General features: G+C 41.0%; 1 protein-coding gene across 1 annotated transcript in view; it reads right to left on the bottom strand.

Moving 5' to 3' along the window:
• USP35 (ubiquitin specific peptidase 35) overlaps positions 1–23455 on the bottom strand; it is a 75096-nt gene that overhangs the window by 38142 nt on the left and 13499 nt on the right. Inside the window, exon 7 of the mRNA XM_082844523.1 lies at positions 20394–20587. Coding sequence (XP_082700649.1) covers positions 20394–20587 — 194 coding nt within the window. The remainder of the gene's footprint in view (positions 1–20393; positions 20588–23455) is intronic.

A 23455-nucleotide genomic window follows, 5' to 3' on the forward strand; every position in this document is an offset into this window, starting at 1 on the left:
TGACCTGGAAGACAGATTGGTGGAAATCACTGCTGCTGAACAGAATAAAGAAAAAAGAGTGAAAAGAAATGAGGACAGTCTCAGAAACCCCGGGACAACATTAAATGTGCCAACATTCACATTACAGGGGTCCCAGAAGGAGAAGACAGACAGAAGGGACCTGAGAAAGTATTTTTAGCGATTATAGCTGAAAAGTTCCCTAATGTGAGAAAGAAAACACTCACTCAAGTGCAGGAAGCACAGAGAGTCCGAAACAAGATAAACCCAAGGAGGAACAGGCCGAGACACATATTAATCAAACAGACAAAATTAAAAACAGAGAAAATATTCAAAGCAACAAGGGAGAAGCAACAAACAACATACAAGGGACTCCCCATAAGGTTATCAGCTGGTTTTTCAGAAGAAACTCTGCAGGCCAGAAGGGAGTGGCACAATATATTTAAAGTGATGGAAGGGAAAAACCTACAACCAAGAATACTCTACCCAGAAAGGCTCTCATTCAGATTTGATGGAGAAATCTAAAGCTTTACAGACAAGCAAAAGCTAAGACAATTCAGCACCACCAAACTAGCTTTACAAAAAATGCTAAAGGAACTTCTCTAGGGGGAAAAGAAAAGGCCACAACTAGAATTATGAAAATTATGCATGGAAAAGCTCACAGGTAACGGCAAACATACAGTAAAGGTAGGAAATCATCCACACACAAATATATCAAAACAAGTAATCATGAGAAGAGAAGAGTACAAATGCAGGACATTGGAAATGCATTGGAAATTAAGAGACGAGAAATTTAAAACAATCTTGTACATATTACAGACTGCTATATAAAAACCCCATGGGAACCACAAACAAAAAATTTGCAGTGGATACACACACAGAATATAAAAAGCAGTCCAAACACAACACTGAAGACAGACATCAAATCACAAGAGAAAACAACAAAAGAGGAAGGGAAGAAAAAAGACCTTCAAAAACAAACCCAAGGGCTTCCCTGGTGGCGCAGTGGTTGGGAGTCCACCTGCCGATGCAGGGGACGTGGGTTCGTGCCCCGGTCCAGGAGGATCCCACATGCTGTGGAGCAGCTGGGCCCGTGAGCCATGGCTGCTGGGCCTGCGTGTCTGGAGCCTGTGCTCCGCAACGGGAGGGGCCACGACAGTGAGAGGCCCACATACCACAAAAAAAAAAAAAAAAAAATCAATTAACAAAATGGCAATAAGAACATACATATCAATAATTACTTTATATGGAAATGGATTAAATGCTCCAACCAAAAGACACAGACTGGCTGAATGGATACAAAAACGAGACCCGTATACATGCTGTCTACAAGAGACCCACTTCAGATCTAGTGACACATATAGACTGAAAGTGAGGGGACTGAAAATCGTATTCCATGCAAATGGAAATCAAAAGAAAGCTGAAGTAGCAACACTTATATCAGACACAACAGACTTTAAAATAAAAACTGTTACAAGAAGCAAAGAAGGACACTACATAATCAAGGGATCAATTCAAAAAGAAAAAACAACAATTGTAAATATATATGCACACAACACAGGAGCACCTCAAAATATAAAGCAAATGCTAACCATAAAAGGAGAAATCAATAGTAACACAATAATAGTGGGGGACTTCAACAACCCCACTTTCATCACTGGACAAATCATCCAGACAGAAAATCAATAAGGAAAACCAGACCTTAAATGACACGTTAGACCAGATAAACTTAACTGATATTTATAGAACATTCCATCCAAAAGCAAGAAAATACACCTTCTTCTCAAGTGCATGTGAACATTCTCCAGGATAGATCACATCTTGGGCCACAAATCAAGCCTTGGTAAATTGAAATCATATCAATCATTGCTTCCAACCACAATGCTATGAGATATGAAATCAATTACAGGAAAATTGGCATATATACACTAATAAGTATAAAATAGATAACTAATAAGAACCTGCTGTATAAAAAATAAATAAAATAAAATTCAAAAAACATTATTAAAAAAACACAAGCACGTGGACAGTAAACAATATGATACTGAACAACCAATGTATCACTGAAAAACTCAAGGAGGAAATCAAAAAATACCTAGAGAAAGATGAAAACTAAAACATGACAATCCAAAACCTATGGGACATAGTAAAAATACTTCTAAAAGGGAGGTTTATAGCAATACACGCTCTCCTCAGGAAACAAAAAAACATCTCAAATAAACAACCTAACCTTACACCTAAATTAACTAGAAAAGAACAAAAATCCCAAAGTTAGTAGAAGGAAAGAAATGATAAAGATCAGAGCAGAATTAAATAAAATAGAGATGAAGAAAACAATAGAAAAGCTCAATGAAACTAAAAGCTATCTTTTCAAAGAACAAAATTGATGTGTAGCCAGACTTGTCCAGAAAAAAGGGGAGAGGGCTCAAATCAACAGAATCAGAAATGGGGCTTCCCCGGTGGCGCAGTGGTTGCGAGTCCGCCTGCCGATGCAGGGGACACGGGTTCATGCCCTGGTCCGAGAAGATCCCACATGCCGCGGAGCGGCTGGGCCCGTGAGCCATGGCCGCTGAGCCTGCGCATCCGGAGCCTGTGCTCCACAGCAGGAGAGGCCACAACAGTGAGAGGCCCGTGTACCACACACACACACAAAAATAGAATCAGAAATGAGAAAGAAGTTACAATTGACAGCACATAAATATAAAGATCCTAAGAGACTACTACAAGCAACTATATGTCAATAAAATGGACAACATAAAAAAACAGACAAACTGGGCTTCCCTGGTGGCGCAGTGGTTGAGAGTCCGCCTGCCGATGCAGGGGACAGGGGTTCGTACCCCGGTCCGGGAAGATCCCACATGCCCCAGAACAGCTGGGCCCGTAAGCCATGGCCGCTGAGTCTGCGCCTCCGGAGCCTGTGCTCCGCAACAGGAGAGGCCACAATAGTGAGAGGCCCACGTACCGCAAAAAAAAAAAAAAAAAAAAAACAGACAAACTCTTAGAAAGGCACTACCTTCCAAGACTGAACCAGGAAGGAATAGAAAATATAAACAGACAAATCACAAGCACTGAAATTGAAACTGATTTAAAAACGTCCAACAAGGGCTTCCTTGGTGGTCCAGTGGTTAAGACTAAGCATTTCCACTGCAGGAGGTGTGGGTTCGATCCCTGGTCAGGGAAGTTCCACATGCCGTGAGGTACAGCCAAAAATAAACTTCCAACAAACAGCAGTCCAGGACCAGATGGCTTCACAGATGCTGTCCATTGAACATTTACAGAAGAGTTAACACTCATCCTTCTCAAACTGTTCCAAAACAATGCAGAGAAAGGAACACTCCCAAGCTCATTCTATGAGGCCACAATTACCCTGATACCAAAACCAAAGATACCACACACACACACAAAAAAACTTACAGGCCAATATCACTGATGAACACAAATGCAAAAATCCTCAACAAAATACTAGCAAACTGAATCCAACAATACATTAAAAGGACCATACACCATGATCAAGTGGGATCAATCCTAGGGATGCAAGGATCTTTCTTTTCTTTCTTTCCTTCCTTCTTTCCTTCCTTCCTCTTTTTCTCTTTCTTTTCTTTCTCTCTCTCTCTGTCCCTCTCTTTCTTTCTTTCTTTATTTTTGGCTGCATTGGGTCTCCACTGCTGCATGGAGGCTTTCTCTGCTTGTGGTGAGCAGGGGCTACTCTTTTGTGGTGCACGGGCTTCTCATTGCAGTGGCTTCTTGTGTTTGCAGAGCATGGGCTCTAGGCATGTGGACTTCAGTAGTTGTGGCACATGGGCTCAGTAGTTGTGGCTCGTGGGCTCTGGAGTGCAGACTCAGTAGTTCTGGCGCACAGGCTTAGTTGCTCTGCAGCGTGTGGGATCTTCCCAGACCAGGGATTGAACCCATGTCCCCTGCATTGGTAGGCGGATCTGTAACCACTGTGCCACCAGGAAAGCCCCGCAAGGATTTTTCAATATCCACAAATCAATCAGTGTGATACACCACATTAACAAATTGAAGAATACAAACCATGCAATCATCTCAATAGATGCAGAAAAAGCTTTTGACAAAATCCAACACCCATTTAATGATAAAACCTCTCCAGAAAGTGGGCATAGAGGGAACCTACCCCAACATAATTATGGTCATATATGACAAACCTACAGCTAACATCATACTCAATGGTGAAAAGCTGAAAGCATTTCGTCTAAGATCAGGAACATGACAAGGATGTCCACTCTCACCACTTTTATTCAACACAGTTTTGGAAGTCCCAGCTGCAGCAATCAGAGAAGAAAAAGAAATAAAAGGAATCCAGATTGGAAAAGCAGAAGGAAGACTGTCACTGCTTGTAGATGACATGATACTATACATAGAAAATCCCAAAGATGCTACCAGAAAACTATTAGAGCTCATCAATGAATTCAGTAAAGTTGCAGGATAGAACATTAATACACAGAAATCTGTTGCATTTCTATACGCTAACAACAAAACATCAGAGAGAGAAATTAAGGGAACAATCCCATTTACCATCGCGTCAAAGACAGTAAAATACCTAGGAGGCAAAACACCTGTACTCTGAAAACTATAAGATGCTGATGAAAGAAACTGAAGATGACACGAACAGATGAAAAGATATACCATATTCTTGGACTGGAAGAATCAATACTGCCCAAATGACTATACTACCCACTGTAATCTACAAATTCAATGCAACCCCTATCAAATTACCAATGGCATTTTTCATAGAATTAGAACAAAAAAATCTTAAAATTTGGATGGAAACACAAAAGACCCCAAATAGCCAAAGCAATCTTGGGAAAGAAAAACAAAGCTGGAGGAATCAGGCTCCCTGACTTCAGACTATGCTATAAAGCAACAGTCATCAAAATAGTATGGTACTGGCACAAAGACTTATAGATTAATGGAACAATGGAATACTACTCAGCCATAAAAAAGAACAAAATAATGCTGTTTGCAGCAACATGGATACAAATAGAGATTTTCATACCAAGTGAAGTAAGTCAGAAAGAGAAAGACAAATACCATATGATATCACTTATACATGGAATCTAAGATATGGCACAAATGAACCTATTTACAAAACAGAAACAGACTCACAGACATAGAAATCAGACTTGTGGTAGCCAAGGGGAAGCAGAGTGGAAGAGGGACAGGCTTGGAATTTGGGGTTGGTAGATGCAAACTATTACATTTAGAATGGATAAACAATGACGTCCTTCTGTATAGCACAAGGAATTATATCCAATCTCTTGGGATAAACCATAATGGAAAAGAATATTTAAAAAAGAATGTATACATGTGTAAAACTGAGTCACTCTGCTGCACAGCAGAGATTGGCATAACATTGTAAATCAACTATACTTCAATAAAAAAAACAGAAAGAAAGAAAAAAGAAAACCACAAACTACTACCAGAAAAAAAAAAAGGCATAATCTGAATAGACATTTTCCAAAGAAGACATCCAAATGACCAACAGGTACATGAAAAGGTGCTCAACATCACTAATCATCAAGGGAAATGCAAATCACAACCAGAATGAGTTATTATCTCACACTGTCAGAACAGCTATTATCAAAAACACAACAAATAACAAGTGTTGGTGAGGATGTAGAGAAAAGAGAACCTTTGTGCACTGCTGACAGAAATGTAAATTGGTACACACCCACTACAGAAAACAGTATGGAGGTTCCTCAAAAAAGTAAAAACAGAACTACCATATGATCTAGCAATTCCACTTCTGGGTATTTATCTGAAGAAAACAAAAACATTACTTGAAAAGATATATGCACCCCCATGTTCACTGCAGCATTATTTAGAATAGCCAAAACAATGACACAACATAAGTGTCCACTGACGAATGGATAAAGAAAATGTGGTACACACACACACACACACACACACAAAAGAATATCATTCAGCCACAAGAAATAAGGAAATCCTGCCATTTATGACAATTAGATAAACCTTGAGTGCGATACACTAAGCAAAATGAGTTATACAGAAAAACACATATACTGTATGATCTCACTTACATGTGGAATCTAAAAAAACAAACAATCTCATTGATACAGAGAACAGACTGATGGTTGCCAGAGGAGGGGATCTGGTATGGGTGAAATAGGTAAAGGAGGTCAAAAGATACAAACTCTCAGTTGTAAAATAAATAAGTCCTGAGAATGTAATGTACAGCATGCTTACTATAGTTAGTAACACTGTATTATATATTTGAAAGTTGCTAACAGAATAAATCTTAAAAGTTCTCATCACAAGAAAATTTGTAACTATGTGTGGTGATGGATGTTAAGTAGACTAATTATGGTGATCATTTCAAATATAGACATATGGTTGACCCTTGAACAATGGAGGGGTTGGGGCGCCAACGCCCATACTGTGGAAAATCCACACATAACTTTTCACTCCAAGACTTAACTGCTCATAGCCTACTGTTGACTGGAAGCCTGACCGATAACATAAGCAGTTGATTAACACATACTTTTTATGTTATTTATATATCAACATATATTTCATACATTCATGACATACCTAACTTTTTCTTTATTTTTTTTCATATTTCTAGGCTACAAGGTTTGCCTTCAATTTATTTCAAATTATTGCAAATCTCCAAAAATTTTTCCAAAATACTTACTGGAAAACGTCCACATATAAGTGGACCCATGCAATTCAAATGTATGTTGTTCAAGGGTCAACTAACTGTATATTGAATCAATACACTGTACACCTGAAATTAATATCATGTTATGTCAATTACATCTCAATAAAAGTAAATTAAAAAATAAAAGCAACCTCTTTCAACAGAGAAAAAGAAAAAAACACCATCCACAGGGAATCTTAAAAAAATGGTACAAACGAACTTATTTACAAAACAGAAGTAGAGTCACAGATGTAAAAACAAAAACAAAAACTATTGGGCTTCCCTGGTGGCGCAGTGGTTGAGAGTCTGCCTGCCGATGCAGGGGACACAGGTTCGTGCCCCGGTCCAGGAAGATCCCACATGCCGCGGAGAAGCTGGGCCCGTGAGCCATGGCCACTGAGCCTGCGCGTCTAGAGCCTGTGCTCCGCAACGGGAGAGGCCACAACAGTGAGAGGACCTCGTACCGCAAAAAAAAAAAAAAACTATTTATGTTTGGGGATTGCTTCAAGATGGTGGAATAGAAGGACATGCTCTCACTCCCTCTTGCAGGAGCACCAGAATCACACCTAACTGCTGAACAATCATCGACAGGAAGACACTGGAAATCACCGAAAAAGATACCTCACATCCAAAGACAAAGGAGAACCCACAATGAGATGGTAGGAGGGGCACAGTCACAATAAAATCAAATCCCATAAATCCTGGGTGGGTGACTCACAAACTAAAGAACACTTATACCACAGAAGTCCACCTACTGGAGTGAAGGTTCTGAGTCCCATGTCAGGCTTCCCAACCTGGGGGTCCAGTAATGGGAGGAGGAATTCCTAGAGAATCAAACTTTGAAGGCTAGCGGGATTTGATTGCAGGTCTTCGACAGGACTGGGGGAAACAGACTCCACTCTTGGAGGGCACACACAAAGTAGTGTGCACACTGGGACCCAGGGGAAGGGGCATTGAGCCAATAACAGACTGAACCAGACCTACCTGGTAGTGTTGGGAGGGTCTCCAGCAGAGGCAGATGGTGGCTGTGTCTCACCATGAGAACAAGGACACTGGCAGCAGAAGTTCTGGGAAGTACTCCTTGGCGTGAGCCCTCCCAGAGTCCGCCATTAGCCCCACAAAAGAGCCTGGGTAGGCTCCAGTGTTGGGTCACCTCAGGTCAAACAACCAACAGGGACGGAACCCAGCCCCACCCATCAGCAGCCAAGCAGATTAAAGTTTTACTGAGCTCTGCCCACCAGAGCAACAGCCAGCTCTACCCACCATCAGTCCCTCCCATCAGGAAACCTGCACAAGCCTCTCAGATAGCCTCATCTACCAGAAGGCAGACAGCAGAAGCAAGAACTACAATCCTGCAGCCTGTGGAACAAAAACCACATTCACAGAGAGAGAGACAAGATGAAAAGGCAGAGGTCTATATACCAGATGAAGGAACAAGTTAAAACACCAGAAAAACAACTAAATGAGGTGGAGATAGGCAACCTTCCAGAAAAAGAATTCAGAATAATTATAGTAAAGATGATCCAGGACCTCGGAAAAAGAATGGAGGCAAAGATTGAGAAGATGACAGAAATGTTTAACAAAGACCTAGAAGAATTAAAGAACAAACAAACAGAGATGAACAATACAATAACTGAAATGAAAAATACACTAGAAGGAATCAATAGCAGAATAACTGAGGCAGAAGAACGGATAAGTGACCTGGAAGACAGAATGGTGGAATTCACAGCTGCGGAACAGAATAAAGAAAAAAGAATGAAAAGAAACGAAGACAGCCTAAGAGACCTCTGGGACATTAAACGCAACAACATTCGCATTATAGGGGTCCCAGAAGCAGCAGAGAGAGAGAAAAGACCCGAGAAAATATTTGAAGAGTTTATAGTAGAAAACTTCCTTAACATGGGAAAGGAAATAGCCACCCAAGTCCAGGAAGCACAGAGAGTCCCATACAGGATAAACCCAAGGAGAAACACGCCAAGACACACAGTAATCACATTGGCAAAAATTAAAGACAAAGAAAAATTATTGAAATCAGGAAGGGAAAAATGACAAATAACATACAAGGGAACTCCCAAAAGGTTAACAGCTGATTTCTCAGCAGAAACTCTACAAGCCAGAAGGGAGTGGCATGACATATTTAAAGTGATAAAAGGGAAGAACCTACAACCAAGATTACCCAGCAAGGATCTCATTCAGATTGACAGAGAAATCAAAAGCTTTACAGACAAGCAAAAGCTAAGAGAATTCAGCACCACAAAACCAGCTCTACAACAAATGCTAAAGGACCTTCTCTAAGTGGGAAACACAAGAGGAGAAAAGGACCTACAAAAACAAACCCAAAACAATTAAGAAAATGGTCATAGGAACATACATATCGATAATTACCCTAAACGTGAATGGATTAAGTGCTCCAACCAAAACACACACACTGGCTGAATGGATACAAAAACAAGACCCATATATATGCTGTCTACAAGAGACCCACTTCAGACCTAGGGACACATACAGACTGAAAGTGAAGAGATGGAAAAAGATATTCCATGCAAATGGAAATCAAAAGAAAGCTGGAGTAGCAATACTCATATCAGATAAAATAGACTTTAAAATAAAGAATGTTACAAGAGACAAAGAAGGACACCACATAATGATCAAGGGATCAATCCAAGAAAAAGATATAACAATTATAAATATATATGCACCCAACATAGGAGCACCTCAATACATAAGGCAACTGCTAACAGCTATAAAAGAAGAAATCAAAAGTAACACAGTAATAGTGGGAGACTTTAACACCTCACTTACACCAACGGACAGATCACCTAAACAGAAAATTAATAAGGGAACAGAAACTTTAAATGACACAATAGACCAGATAGATTTAATTGATATTTATAGGACATTCCATCCCAAAACAGCAGATTACACTTTCTTCTCAGCTGTGCATGGAACATTCTCCAGGATAGATCACATATTGGGTCACAAACCAAGCTTCAGTAAATTTAAGAAAATTGAAATCATATCAAGCATCTTTTCTGATCACAACATTATGAGATCAGAAATCAATGACAGGGAAAAAAACGTATAAACACAAACACATGGAGGCTAAACAATACATTACTAAATAACCAAGAGATTACTGAAGAAATCAAAGAGGAAATCAGTAAATACCTAGAGACAATGACAATGAAAACACAATGATCCAAAACCTATGGCATGCAGCAAAAGCAGTTCTAAGAGGGAAGTTTATAGCTATACAACCCTACCTCAAGAAACAAGAAATATCTCAAATAAACAATCTAACCTCATACCTAAAGGAACTAGAGAAAGAAGAACAAACAAAACCTAAAGTTAGCAGAAGGAAAGAAATCATAAAGATCAGAGCAGAAATAAATGAAATAGAAACAAAGAAAACAATAGCAAAGATCAATAAAACTTAAAGCTCTTCTTTGAGAAGATACACAAAATTGATAAACCATTAGCCAGACTCATCAAGAAAAAGAGGGAGAGGACTCAAATCAATAAAATTAGAAATGAAAAAGGAGAAGTTACAACGGACACTTAAGAAATACAAAGCATCCTAAGTGAATACTACAAGCAACTCTATGCCAATAACATGGACAACCTGGAAGAACTGGACAAATTCTTAGAAAGGTATAACCTTCCAACACTGAACCAGGAAGAAATAGAAAATATGAACAGACCAATCACAAGTAATGAAATTGAAACTGTGATTAAAAATATTCCAATAAACGAAAGTCCAGGACCAGATGGCTTCACAGGTGAATTCTATCAAACATTTAGAGAAGAGCTAATACCCATCCTTCCCAAACTCTTCCAAAATATTGCAGAGGAAGGAACACTCCCAAACTCATTGTATGAGGCCACCATCACCCTGATACCAAAACCAGACAAAGATACTACAAGAAAAGAAAATTACAGACCAATATCATTCATGAATATAGATGCGAAAATCCTCAACAAAATACTGGCAAACAGAATCCAACAACACATTAAAAGGATCGTACACCATGATCAAGTAGGATTTATCCCAGGGATGCAAGGATTCTTCAAGACAGATGCCACAGATGTCACAGAGACACAGATTTTGAGAACAAACGTATGGACACCAAGGGAGAAAAGTGCCTGTGTGTGTGTGTGTGTGTGTGTGTGTGTGTGTGTGTGTGTGTGATGAATCTGGAGATTGTGATTGACATATATTCACTAATATATGTTCACTAAAAAGGGATAACTAATAAGAACTTGCTGTATAAAAAAATAAATAAAATAAAATTTAAAATAAAAAGGCCATTGTGTCAAAAAAAAAACAACTATGTTTACCAGTTACGGGGGCGGGCATGGGGAGAGGAGGGATAAATTGGGAGACTGGGATTGACATATACACACTACTATATATAAAACAGATAACTAGTAAGGCCCTACTGTATAGCACAGGGAACTCTACTCAATATTCTGTAATGATCTATATAGGAAACGAATCTAAAAAAGAGTGGATATATATATATATGTATAACTGATTCACTATGCTGTACAGCAGAACTAACACAACACTGTAAATCAACTATACTCCAATAAATATATATAAAAAAAAAACAACAACGAAAAAAGATTATCCACAGAGTAAAAAGGCAACCGCAAAAGGCTCTGGGAAAAAATATTTGGAAAGATGGTGGAATAGAAGGACGTGCACTCACCCCTTCTTGCAAGAGCACCAGCATCACAACTAACGCTGAGCAACCATCAGTGGAAAAATGCTAGGACCTACCAAAAAAGATACCCTACATCCAAAGACAAAGGAGAGACTACAGCAAGACGGTAGGCAGGGCGCAAGTGCAACAGAATCAAATTCCATACCCGCCGGGCGGGCGACCCACAAACTGGAAAACAATTATACCATAGAAGTTCTCCCACTGGAGTGAGGTTCTGAGCCCCGTGTCAGGCTTCCCAGCCTGGAGGTCCAGCAATGAGAGGAGGACTCCCCAGAGAGTCCAGCTTTGAAGGCCAGCGGGGTTGACTGCAGGACTTCCACACGACTGGAGGAAACAAAAACTCCACTCTTGGAGGGCACACACAGTCCTGTGCACACCAGGACCCAGGGGAAAAAAGCAGTGCCTCCATAAGAGACTGGGCCAGACCTACCTGCTAGTATTGGAGGGTCTCCTGCAGAGGTGACAGGGGAGTTGTCGCTCACTGCAGGGACAAAGACACTGGAAGCAGCAGTTCTGGGAAGTACTCATTGGCATGAGCCCTCCCAGAGGCCATGATTAGCCCCACCAAATAGCCTGTAGGCTCCAATGCTGGGTTGCCTCAGGCCAAACAACCAACAGCAGGGAACACAACCTCACCCCTTCAGGGACAAGTGGATTAAAGTTTTAAAGTTTTACTGAGCACGGCCCTCCCCACCAGACGGACAAGACCCAGCTCTACCCACCACCAGTCCCTCCCATCAGGAAGCTCGCATAAGCCTCTTAGATAGCCTCATCCACTGGAGGACAGACAGTAGAAGCAAAAAGAACTACAATTCTGCAGCCTGCCGAACAAAAACCACAATCACAGAAAGTTACACAAAATGAAATGGCAGAGGACTGTGTCCCAGATGAAGGAACGAGATAAAACCCCAGAAAAACAACTAAGTGAAGTGGAGATAGCCAAACTTCCAGAAAAAGAATTCAGAATAATGATAGTGAAGATGATCCAGGATCTCGGAGGAAGAATGGAGGCAAGGATCGGGAAGATGCAACAAATGTTCAACAAAGACATATAGGAACTAAAGAACAAACAAACAGAGATGAACAATACAATAAATGAAATGAAAAACACACTAGAAGGAATCAATAGCAGAATAACTGAGGCAGAAGAACAAATAAATGACCTGAAGACAAAATGGTGGAAATCACTGCCATGAAACAGAATAAAGAAAAAAGAATAGAAAGAAATGAAGACAGTCTAAGAGACCTCTGGGACAACCTTAAACATACCAACATTCACATTATACGGGTCCCAGAAGGAGAAGAGAGAGAGAAAGGACCTGAGAAAACATTTGAAGAGATAATAGCTGAAAACTTCCCTAACAAGAGAAAGGAAACAGTCACCCTAGTCAAGGAAGCACAGAGAGTCCCAGGCAGGATAAACCCAAGGAGCAACATGCCAAGACAAATAGTAATCAAACTGACAAAAATCAAAGACGAAAAAAAAATTTTTAAAGCCACAAGGGAAAAACGACAAATACAAGTGAACTGCCATAAGGTTATCAGCTGATTTCTCAGCAGAAACTCTGCCTACCAGAAAGACGTGGCCTTTCATCACTATTTAAAGTGATGAAAGGGAGGAAACTACAACCAAGAATACTCTACCCAGCAAGGCTCTCGTTCACATTTGATGGAGAAATCAAAAGCTTTACAGACAGCAAAAGCTAAGAGAATTCGACACCACGAGACCAGCTTTGCAAGAAATGCTAAAGGAACTCCTCTAGGCGGGGAAGAGACCAGCAACTTGAAACAACCTTGTGGGCTTCCCTGGTGGCACAGTGGATAAGAATCCACCTGCCAATGCAGGGGACACAGGTTCGATCCCTGGTCCAGGAAGATCCCACATGCCGCGGAGCAACTAAGCCCGTGCACCACAACTACTGAGCCTGCACTCTAAAGCCCACGCGCAACAACTACTGTAGTTGCTCTGCAACAAGAGAAGCCACTGCAATGAGAAGCCCGTGCACCACAACGAAGAGCACCCGCTCACCACAACTAGAGAAAGCCAACGTGCAGCAACAAAGACCCAACACAGCCAAAAATAAATAAATAAAATAAAAATTAAAAAAGAAACTTGTACACCTACAGACTGCTATATCAAAACCTCAAGGGAACAACAAACCCAAAACTACAACAGATAGATGCACACAAAAACGAAAAAGCAACCCAAACACAACACTGAAGATGGTCATCAGACCACAAGAGAACAAAAGAGGTAGAGAAGAAAAAAGACCTATAAAAACAAACCCAAAACAATTAACAAAATGTCAATAGGAACATACATATTGATAATTACCTTAAATGTAAATGGATTAAATGCTCCAGCCAAAAAATGCAGGCTTGCTAAATGGACACAAAAACAAGACCCAGGGCTTCCCTGGTGGCACAGTGGTTGAGAGTCCACCTGCCGATGCAGGGGATGCGGGTTCGTACCCCGGTCCGGGAAGATCCCACATGCTGTGGAGTGACTGGGCCCGTGAGCCATGGCCGCTTAGCCTGCACTTCTGGAGCCTGTGCTCCACAACAGGAGGGGCCACAACAGTGAGAGGCCCACGTACCGCAAAAACAAAACAAAACAAAACAAGACCCATATATATGCTGTCTATAAGAGACCCACTTCAGACGTAGGGACACATACAGACTGAAACTGAGGGGATGGAAGAAGTTATTCCATGCAAGTCGAAATCAAAAGAAAGCTGGAGTAGCAATACTCATATCAGACAAAATAGACTTTAAAGACTGTTATAACAAAGAAGAGACACAGAAGGACACTACATAATGATTAAGGGATCAATCCAAGAAGATGTAACAACTGTAAATATATATGCACCCAACATAGGAGCACCTCAATATATAAGACAAATACTAACAGCCATAAAGGGAGAAATCAACAGTAACACAATAATAGTGGGGGACTTTAACACCCCACTTTCATCAATGGACAGATCATCTAGACAGAAAATTAATAAGAAAACCCAGGCCTTGAATGACACATTAGGCCAGATGAACTTAATTGATATTTACAGAGCATTCCATCCAAAAGCAGCAGAATATACATTCTTCTCAAGTGCACATGGAACATTCTCCAGGACTGACCACACGCTGGGCCACAAAGCAAGCCGTGGTAAATTTAAGAAAATTCAAATCATATCAAGCGTCTTTTCCAACCACAATGCTATGAGACTAGAAATAAACCACAAGAAAAAAACTGTAAAAAACACAAACATGTGGAGGCTAAACAATATGCTACTAAACAACCAATGGATCACTGAATTAATCAAAGAAATAAAAATATACATGTTGACAAATGAAAACAAAAACAAAATGATCCAAAAATCTATGGGATGCAGCAAAAGCAGTTCTAAGAGGGAAGTTTATAGCAATACAATCTCTCCTCAGGAAACAACAAAATCTCAAATAAACAACCTAAACTTACACCTAAAGCAACTAGAGAAAGAAAAACAAACAAAACCTATAGTAGAAGGAAAGAAATCATAAAGACTAGAGCAGAAATAAATGAAATAGAGACAAAACAACAGCAAAGATAATGAAACTGAAACCTGGTGCTTTGAAAAGATAAACAAAATTGATAAACCTTTAGCCAGACTCATCAAGAAAAAAAGGGAGAGGACTCAATTCAATAAAGTTAGAATGAAAAAGGAGAAGTTACAACTGACACCACAGAAACACAAAGGATCATAAGAGACTACTACAAACAACTATATGCCAATAAAATGGACAACCTGGAAGAAATGGACAAATTCTTAGAAAGGTACAATCTCCCAAGACTGAACCAGGAAGAAATAGAAAATATTAACAGACCACTCACAAGCGCTGAAATTGAAACTGTGATTAAAAGATGCCCAACAGGGCTTCCCTGGTGGTGCAGTGGTTGAGAGTCCACCTGCCGATGCAGGGGACACGAGTTCGTGCCCCGGTCTGGGAGGATCCCACATGCCGCGGAGCGTCTAGGCCCATGAGCCATGGCCGCTGAGCCTGCGCATCCGGAGCCTGTGCTCCGCAACGGGAGAGGCCACAACAGTGAGAGGCCCGCGTACCACAAAAAAAAAAAAAAAAGATGCCCAACAAACAAAAGTCCTGGCTTCACAGGCGAATTCTATCAAACATTTAGAGAAGAGCTAACACCTTTCCTTCTGAAACTTTTCCAAAAAATTGCAGAGGAAGGAAAACTCCCGAACTCATTCTATGAGGCCACCATCACCCTGATACGTAAACCAGACAAAGATACCACAAAAAAATGAAAATTATAGACCAATATCACTGATGAACATAGACACAAATATCTTCAACAAAACACTAGTAATCCAAATCCAACAATACATTAAAAGGATCATACACCATGATCAAGAGGGATTTATCCCAGGGATGCAAGGATTTTTCGATATCTGCACATCAATCAGTGTGATACACCACATTAACAAATTGAAGAATAAAAACCATATGATCGTCTCAATAGATGAAGAAAAAGCTTTTGACAAAATTCAGCACCCATTTATAATAAAACCTCTCCAGAAAGTGGGCATAGAGGGAACCTACCTCAACATAATAAACGCCATATATGACAAACCTACAGCTAACATCATACTCAATGGTGAAAAGCTGAAAGCATTTCGTCTACGATCAGGAACAAGACAAGCATGTCCACTCTCGCCACTTTTATTCAACACAGTTTTGGAAGTCCTAGCTACAGCAATGAGAGAAGGAAAAGAAATAAAAGGAACCCAAATTGAAAAAGAAGAAGTAAAACTATCACTGTCTGCAGATGACATGATACGATACATAGAAATGCTACCAGAAAACTACTAAGCTCATCAATGAATTTGGTAACGTTTCAGGTTACAAAATTAATATACAGAAATCGGTTGCATTTCTATACACTAACAATGAAAGATCAGAAAGAGAAATTCAAGAAACAATCCCATTTACCATCGCGTCAAAAAGAATAAAATACCTAGGAATACACCTTTCCTCCTTATGTAGGAATAGACTTACATAAAGAGACAAAAGACCTGTACTCCAAAAACTATAAGATACTGATGAAAGAAACTGAAGATGACACAAACAGATGGAAAGATATACCATGTTCTTGGATCGGAACAATCAATATTCTCAAAATGACTACATTACCCAAGGAAATCTACAGATTCAATGTAGATTGAATCAATTAATTTGATCAATAAATTAATCCCTATCAAATTACCAATGGCATTTTTCACAGAACTAGAACAAAAAATCTTAAAATTTGTATGGAGACACAAAAGACCCAGAATAGGGTTTCCCTGGTGGTGCAGTGGTTGAGAGTCCGCCTGCCTATGCAGGGGACATGGGTTCATGCCCTGGTCTGGGAAGGTCCCACAGGCCATGGAGCAGCTGGGCCCGTGAGCCATGGCCACTGAGCCTGCGTGTCTGGAGCCTGTGCTCCACAACGGGAGAGGCCACAACAGTGAGAGGCCTGCGTACCGCGCAAAAAAAAAAAAAGACCCAGAATAGCCAAAGCAATCAGAAAAACAAAACAGGAGCTGAAGTAATCAGGCTCCCTAACTTCAGACTATACTACAAAGCTATAGTCATCAAAACCACATGGTACTGACACAAAAACAGACATATAGATTGAAAGCCCAGAAATGACACGCACCTATGGTCAATTAATGTGCTATAAATGAGGAAAGACTATACAATGGTGGAAAGACAGTCTCTTCAACAAATGGTGCTGGGGGGACTTCCCTGGTGGCGCAGTGGTTAAGAATCCGCCTGCCAATGCAGGGGACACGGGTTTGATCCCTGGTCCGGGAAGATCCCACATGCCGCGGAGCAACTAAGCCCATGCGCCACAACTACTGAGCCTGCACTCTGGAACCCACAAGCCACAACTACTGAGCCCGCCTGCTGCAACTACTGAAGCCCATGTGCCTAGGGCCTATGCTCTGTAAGAGAAGCCACCTCAATGAGACACCTGCGCACCACAACAAAGAATAGTCCCTGCTCACCACAACTAGAGAAAGCCCACGCACAGCAACAAAGACCCAATGCTGCCAAACATAAAAAAACCGAACGGTGCTGGGAAAACTGGACAGCTACACGTAAAAAAATGAAATTAGATCATTTTTTAACACCATACACAAAAATAAGCTCAAAATGGATTAAAGACATAAATGTGAGACTGGACACTATAAAACTCTTAGAGGAAAACACAGGCAGAACACTCTGACATAAATCACAGCAATATTTTTTTCGATCCATCTCCCAGGGTAATGGAAATAAAACCAAAAATAAAGAAATGGGGCCTAATTAAATTCAAAAGCTTTTGCACAGCAAAGGAAACAATAAACAAAATGAAAAGACAACCACAGATTGGGAGAAAATGTTTGCAAATCGTGTCACTGACAAGAGATTAGTCTCCAAAATTTACAAACAGCTCATGCAGCTTAATATGATCAAAATAAACAACCCAATCAAAAAATGGGCATAAGACCTAAATAGACACTTCTCCAAAGAAGACATACAGATGGCCAAGAGGCACATGAAAAGATGTTCAACATCACTAATTATTAGAGAAATGCAAATCAAAACTACAATGAGCTATCACCTCACACCAGTCAAAATGACTATCATCAAAAATCCACAAACATAAATGCTGGAGAGGGTGTGGAGAGAAGGCAACCCTCCTACACTGTTGGTGGGAATGTAAATTGGTACAGCTACTATGGAGAACAGTATGGAGGTTCCTTAAGAACTAAAAATAGAGCTACCATATGATCCTGTAATTGCACTTCTGGGTATATATCTGGTGAAAAACATGGTCATGGTCCGAAAGGATACATGCACCCCAATGTTCATTGCAACACTGTTTACAATAGCCAAGACATGGAACCAACTAAATGTCCAATGACAGAGGAATGGATAAAGACGTGGTACATATATACAATGGAATATTAGCCATTAAAAAGAATGAAATAATGCCATTTGCAGCAATAAGGATGACTTAGACATTGTCATACTGAGTGAAGTAAGTCAGACAGAAAAAGACAAGTATCATATGATATCGTTTATATATGGAATCTAAAAAGAAATGATACAAATCAACTTATTTACAAAACAGAAACAGACTCACAGACTCAGAGAAGGAACTTATGGTTACCAGGTGGGAAGGGTTGGGGGAACAGATAGTTAGGGAGTTTGGGATTGACATGTACACACTGCTACATTTAAAGTGGATAACCAACAAGGACCTACTGCAAAGCACAGGGAACTCTGCTCAATATTATGTACAACCTAAATGGGAAAAAAATTTGAAAAAGAATTGATACACGTATACATATAACTGAATCACTTTGCTGTACACCTGAAACTATCACAATATTGTTAAACAACTATATTCCAATATAAAATAAAAAGTTTTAAAAAATTTGCAAATCATGTATGTGATACAGGATTAATATTCAGAATATACAAAAGGACTCCTCAAACTCAACAACAGAAAACAAACAACCCGATTCAAAACTAGGTAATGGGGCTTCCCTGATGGCGCAGTGGTTGAGAGTCCGCCTGCCAATGCAGGGGACGCGGGTTCGTGCCCCGGTCCGGGAAGATCCCACATGCCGTGGAGCACCTGGGCCCGTAAGCCATGGCCGCTGAGCCTGCGCGTCCAGAGGGTGCTCCGCAATGGGAGAGGCTACAACAGTGAGAGGCCCGCATACCGCAAAAAAAAAAAACTAGGTAATGGATTTAAATAGACCTTTTGCCAAAGAACACATACAAATGGCCAATAAGCACATGAAAAGATGCTCAACATCATTAATCATTAGGGAACAGCAAATTAAAAACTATAATGAGATACCACCCCTCACACCCATTAGGATGACTATTATCAAAAAGACAGAAAAGAAGTGTTGGGAGGATGTAGAGAAATCCCAACCCTTGTGCACTGTTGATGGGAATGTAAACTGGTGCTGCCAGTGTGGAAAACGATATGGAGGTTCCTCAAAAAAAACTAAAAAACAGAACTACCATATCACCAAGCAATTCCACTTCTGGGTATGTAACCGAAAGAATCAGAGGCAGGGTCTCGAAGAGATATTTGTACTCCCATGTTCATGTGGCATTATTCACAACAGCTAAAACATGGAAGCAACCCAGGTGTCTGTCACTCTACCAATGAACAGATTACCAAAATGTGGTTTATACACACAATGGAATATTATCCAGCCTTAAAAAAGGAAAGAAATTCTGCAATATGCTACAATATGGATGAACCCTGAGGACATCTGCTAAGTGAAATAAGCCAATCACAAAAAGACAAATACTGTACGATTTCACTTATATGAGGTACTTAAAGTAGAGACAAAATCATAGAGACAAAACATATAACAGTGGTAGCCAAAGGCTGTGGGGAGGGGAGAATGAGAATACGGGAAGTTAGTGTTTAATAGGCACAGAGTTTCAGATTTACAAAATGAAAAGTGTTATAGGGATGGATGGCGGTGACGGCTGCACAACAATGTGAATGTACTAAGCAAGCCATAAGTTGGATAGGTAGCCACTGATGATAAAGATTTTGTTTTAGTAAAAGGGGGCATCTAACGCCAGGATGGGTGGAAGTCCTACTGTGGAAGACACTATCCACCCCCATGGACTCTAGCAGAAAAGTCAGTGATGTCGACCAACCCAGAGCAGACTCCCTTCCCACTGCAGCTGAGCCCCTGAATCCCCAACTCAAGTTCCCATCCGGTCTTGACCTACTGCCTTGGCAATGGCCTGGAGCCCTCTGGGAACTCTCACCTGCCCTTCACATACCCACAGACCTCAGGGAATTATGCCGATAACACAAAGCAGGACCCACCCTCTCCAACCCCTACCTCACCCCCGCACACCAGGGAGCCCAGAGGAGAGAAGCAGGGGCAGACAGGGAATTCAAAAGTAGCACCTACTCGGAAGCCATGAACAAGGCCTGAAGGATGCTGTTCACATAGCACGTGTTGCCCAGATTGATTAAACCAATCTTGCCAGTGTCTGACTTGGCCATGAGCCGGGGGTAGAAGCCAGCCAGCTCACTCTTCTGCGAGGTCCAGGCATCCTGCCCCAGCAGCTGCTTGATTCGGTCCTCATTGGGAACATGGAGGTCCTGAGGGGGAAACAAGCCAGCAGGACAGTGGGCACCAGGTTTAGCTCTAAAAATATCACCTCATCTGGGAAGCCTTCTTGGACTACAGCCTGCTACACACCTGCCCAAGCATATCACCCCAAACATGCCCTAAAGATGTGTGAGAACAGCTCCTTGCTTTCAAACATGTTCTAGGTTTTCATCTTGACGTGTGGGCCTTCTACATGATCTTTCATGCCACAGCTACCTTAAGAAAGGGGTAAAATCCCCACCGTGTAGATGAAAAAACTAAGACCCAGATAGAGAAAGAATTTTCTTAGAGGCAATAAGCGAGGAATCTACTATATGTTACATGAGCCCAGGATGTGACAGACTGTAAGCAATGACAACACTGGCCCACTGGCCCAATCCAGCAGTGTTGAGATCTCAACCCTGGCCCTGACTCTTGTCCTCACAGCTCTCTGGCTGTGGTCAGTGAGCCTCTCTGACTCAGTCAGTTAACCTCCCTGGACCTCAGTTTGCTCATCTGTCAAGTGAGGATACTCCTACCTTATATCAGTTTGGCACTCTATACTTTCACGTCGCTTGCGCCTGTTTTCACCTCCTCTACTTTAAAGTTTGCGGAGTCAGCTTTTTCGAATTAGTAACCCCCTACCCCAACCCTGAACTTGATCCTACAGTCAGGACAGTGGGAGGATCCTGGGGGTCTGCGGTATGGGTCCTTGGTCACGGGCTCAGGGGTTAGCATGCTTTCCCACTTGTTATCCTTTTTCACATTAAACAGCTGCACTGAAAAGAATATTACCAAGCACTGGTTCTAATAATGACATGTTTTAAGGAAAAACACCTAAGCATAATGCAGTATTAGTTAGTAGATTTAAGCGATATTCATGACAGTTCCTCTAGCCCCGTTCTCGTTTCCAGATCCTGAGCACAGTTCCTAGATTTGTCTAAGGCCCTTGAGCTTCAGACCAGCTTACACTGAAAGCCCTCATCACTGCAGAAGGTCTGGCTCAAGTGGTGGTTTAACACATCTGCTCACTCATTTCCCAGGATTATTTATAATTTATCAGATTAGTCAGTCACCTCTCACAGATGATAAAAAATATAGTAGCTGTCTGAGGCAAGATAAGAAGATAAGGGCTCAGTATCTTCTCTCTTAGTCCCTTCTTTTTTCTTCCTATTATTCCCTATCCAATCCCCACCCCACACACAACGGGAACAAACAGGGACAAAAAGACAGAACCCGTATAAAATAGGTAACTAATAAGAACCTGCTGTATATATAAAAAAGTAAAATTAAGAAAAAAAAGAATCAAAGCTAAAAAAAAAAAAACATGACAGAACCAACACCCCACCCTGCAACACAAGCATACAAGATACAAAAATATGCACACTAGAAAAAAAAAAAAAATCAAATGCTTTTTCCCAAAGAAGGTAACTCTGTACTCTTAGGAGAATAAAGAGAATAAAACAAAAACTTTCAAATACCTTTCAAGCTCCTGATGTGACTGGAAGTCTACATACCATGTAGCTCCCTCAGCAACGACCACAGCTCCCAGAGAAACTGCCATGACTTACTACAACTGCCTAAGTGAGAGAACTTTCCAGAATTTATAAAGGAGACTGTATACAAAGGATGTAATCCTATAATACATATGAAAGAATTTTATAAACAATAAAACCCCATGAATACTTTGCTGCCTTGCCTCTCAAAGTGCCTTGAAGCAAGGGGTAGTCAAAGCCATAGGACAAATGTCACACATCTTCCTAGAGCTATATTCACTAATATTCAAGGAAGAAAAATGTTTAAATTAAAACAAGTGTTTATGATTATGAAGTATATACTTGAATCTTTGAGATAAAATGAGATTTTAGAGAAACTCTGAGCTTGTGTCAGGCTGCAGGAGGGTGAGTCCCCTCCTCTGAGGTCAAGCACTTCAGAAGAAATGTTTGAGAAGCCCAGATCTGCTGGACCAAGCAGTCACACAACCTGGTTTTCACCACCTTCCACTCTGCCCATCCTTCTGTTCTTCCCTCCCCCTCCACCACACTTTACCACCAAACAGTACTTGCATATTCCTGCTCCCACACCTTACCCACTGACCTGTCTGGGGGCCTCCTCCTGCCCGTCCCTGTCCCTCAAGGCCTAACTCCTATATCCCCTCTCCAGAAGACTTTCCAGAATCTTCTCAAGTGGGGGTCCCACACTATCTATACCTGTCTTATAGAGCCTAACTCCCTACACCTAGTTGTATAAGTATCTGCAGACTCACCTTGCCCGCTGGATCAGACCATAGCCTCTAATGTGCAAAGCCTGGATCTCACTCAGCGTAGGTTTCCCCTGGTGCCCAGGGCAGGGCCATGCTCCCTCCTCTTTGCTCACATCTCCATGATACCATACTTCACACTACAGTCCTGTTCATTCACTCAGACATTTATTAGACACAGAGATCAAAATGACATGGTCCCTGCCCATCAGAAGCTCACAGTAACAGTCACTCCCAACAGGTTTAAGTCCTATCTTCTCTGCTCAACCACCTCCAGTGCCAGGGAGCTCATGATCTAGCAAGGCAGCTACTTCTATTGTTAGTTAGCTCTGACTGTTTAAAAAGAAAACAACGAAAAACACCTCTTCCTCCCATTAAGTTGGAAAAACTAAGAAAATCCAAGTAAATGCCAGAGGTTTTGTTCGTTGTATCTATCACCTCTCACTCATGGTGGATTGTTCCCTTACGTGTTTTGTAATCTGGGGATTATAAACTCATCTTTAGTAGAATTCTATCTTTGTGGCTTGAAAGCAGTATCATTTCTGTTTCTATTAGGCAATCCTTGGGTATAACAAGTTTATGACTATTTTCAATGAGGTTAGGGTGCTACAACACCAAA

This window comes from Leucopleurus acutus (assembly GCF_964270905.1).
Source record: "Leucopleurus acutus genome assembly, chromosome: 8".
In the NCBI taxonomy this organism is placed as follows: Eukaryota; Metazoa; Chordata; class Mammalia; order Artiodactyla; family Delphinidae; genus Leucopleurus; species Leucopleurus acutus.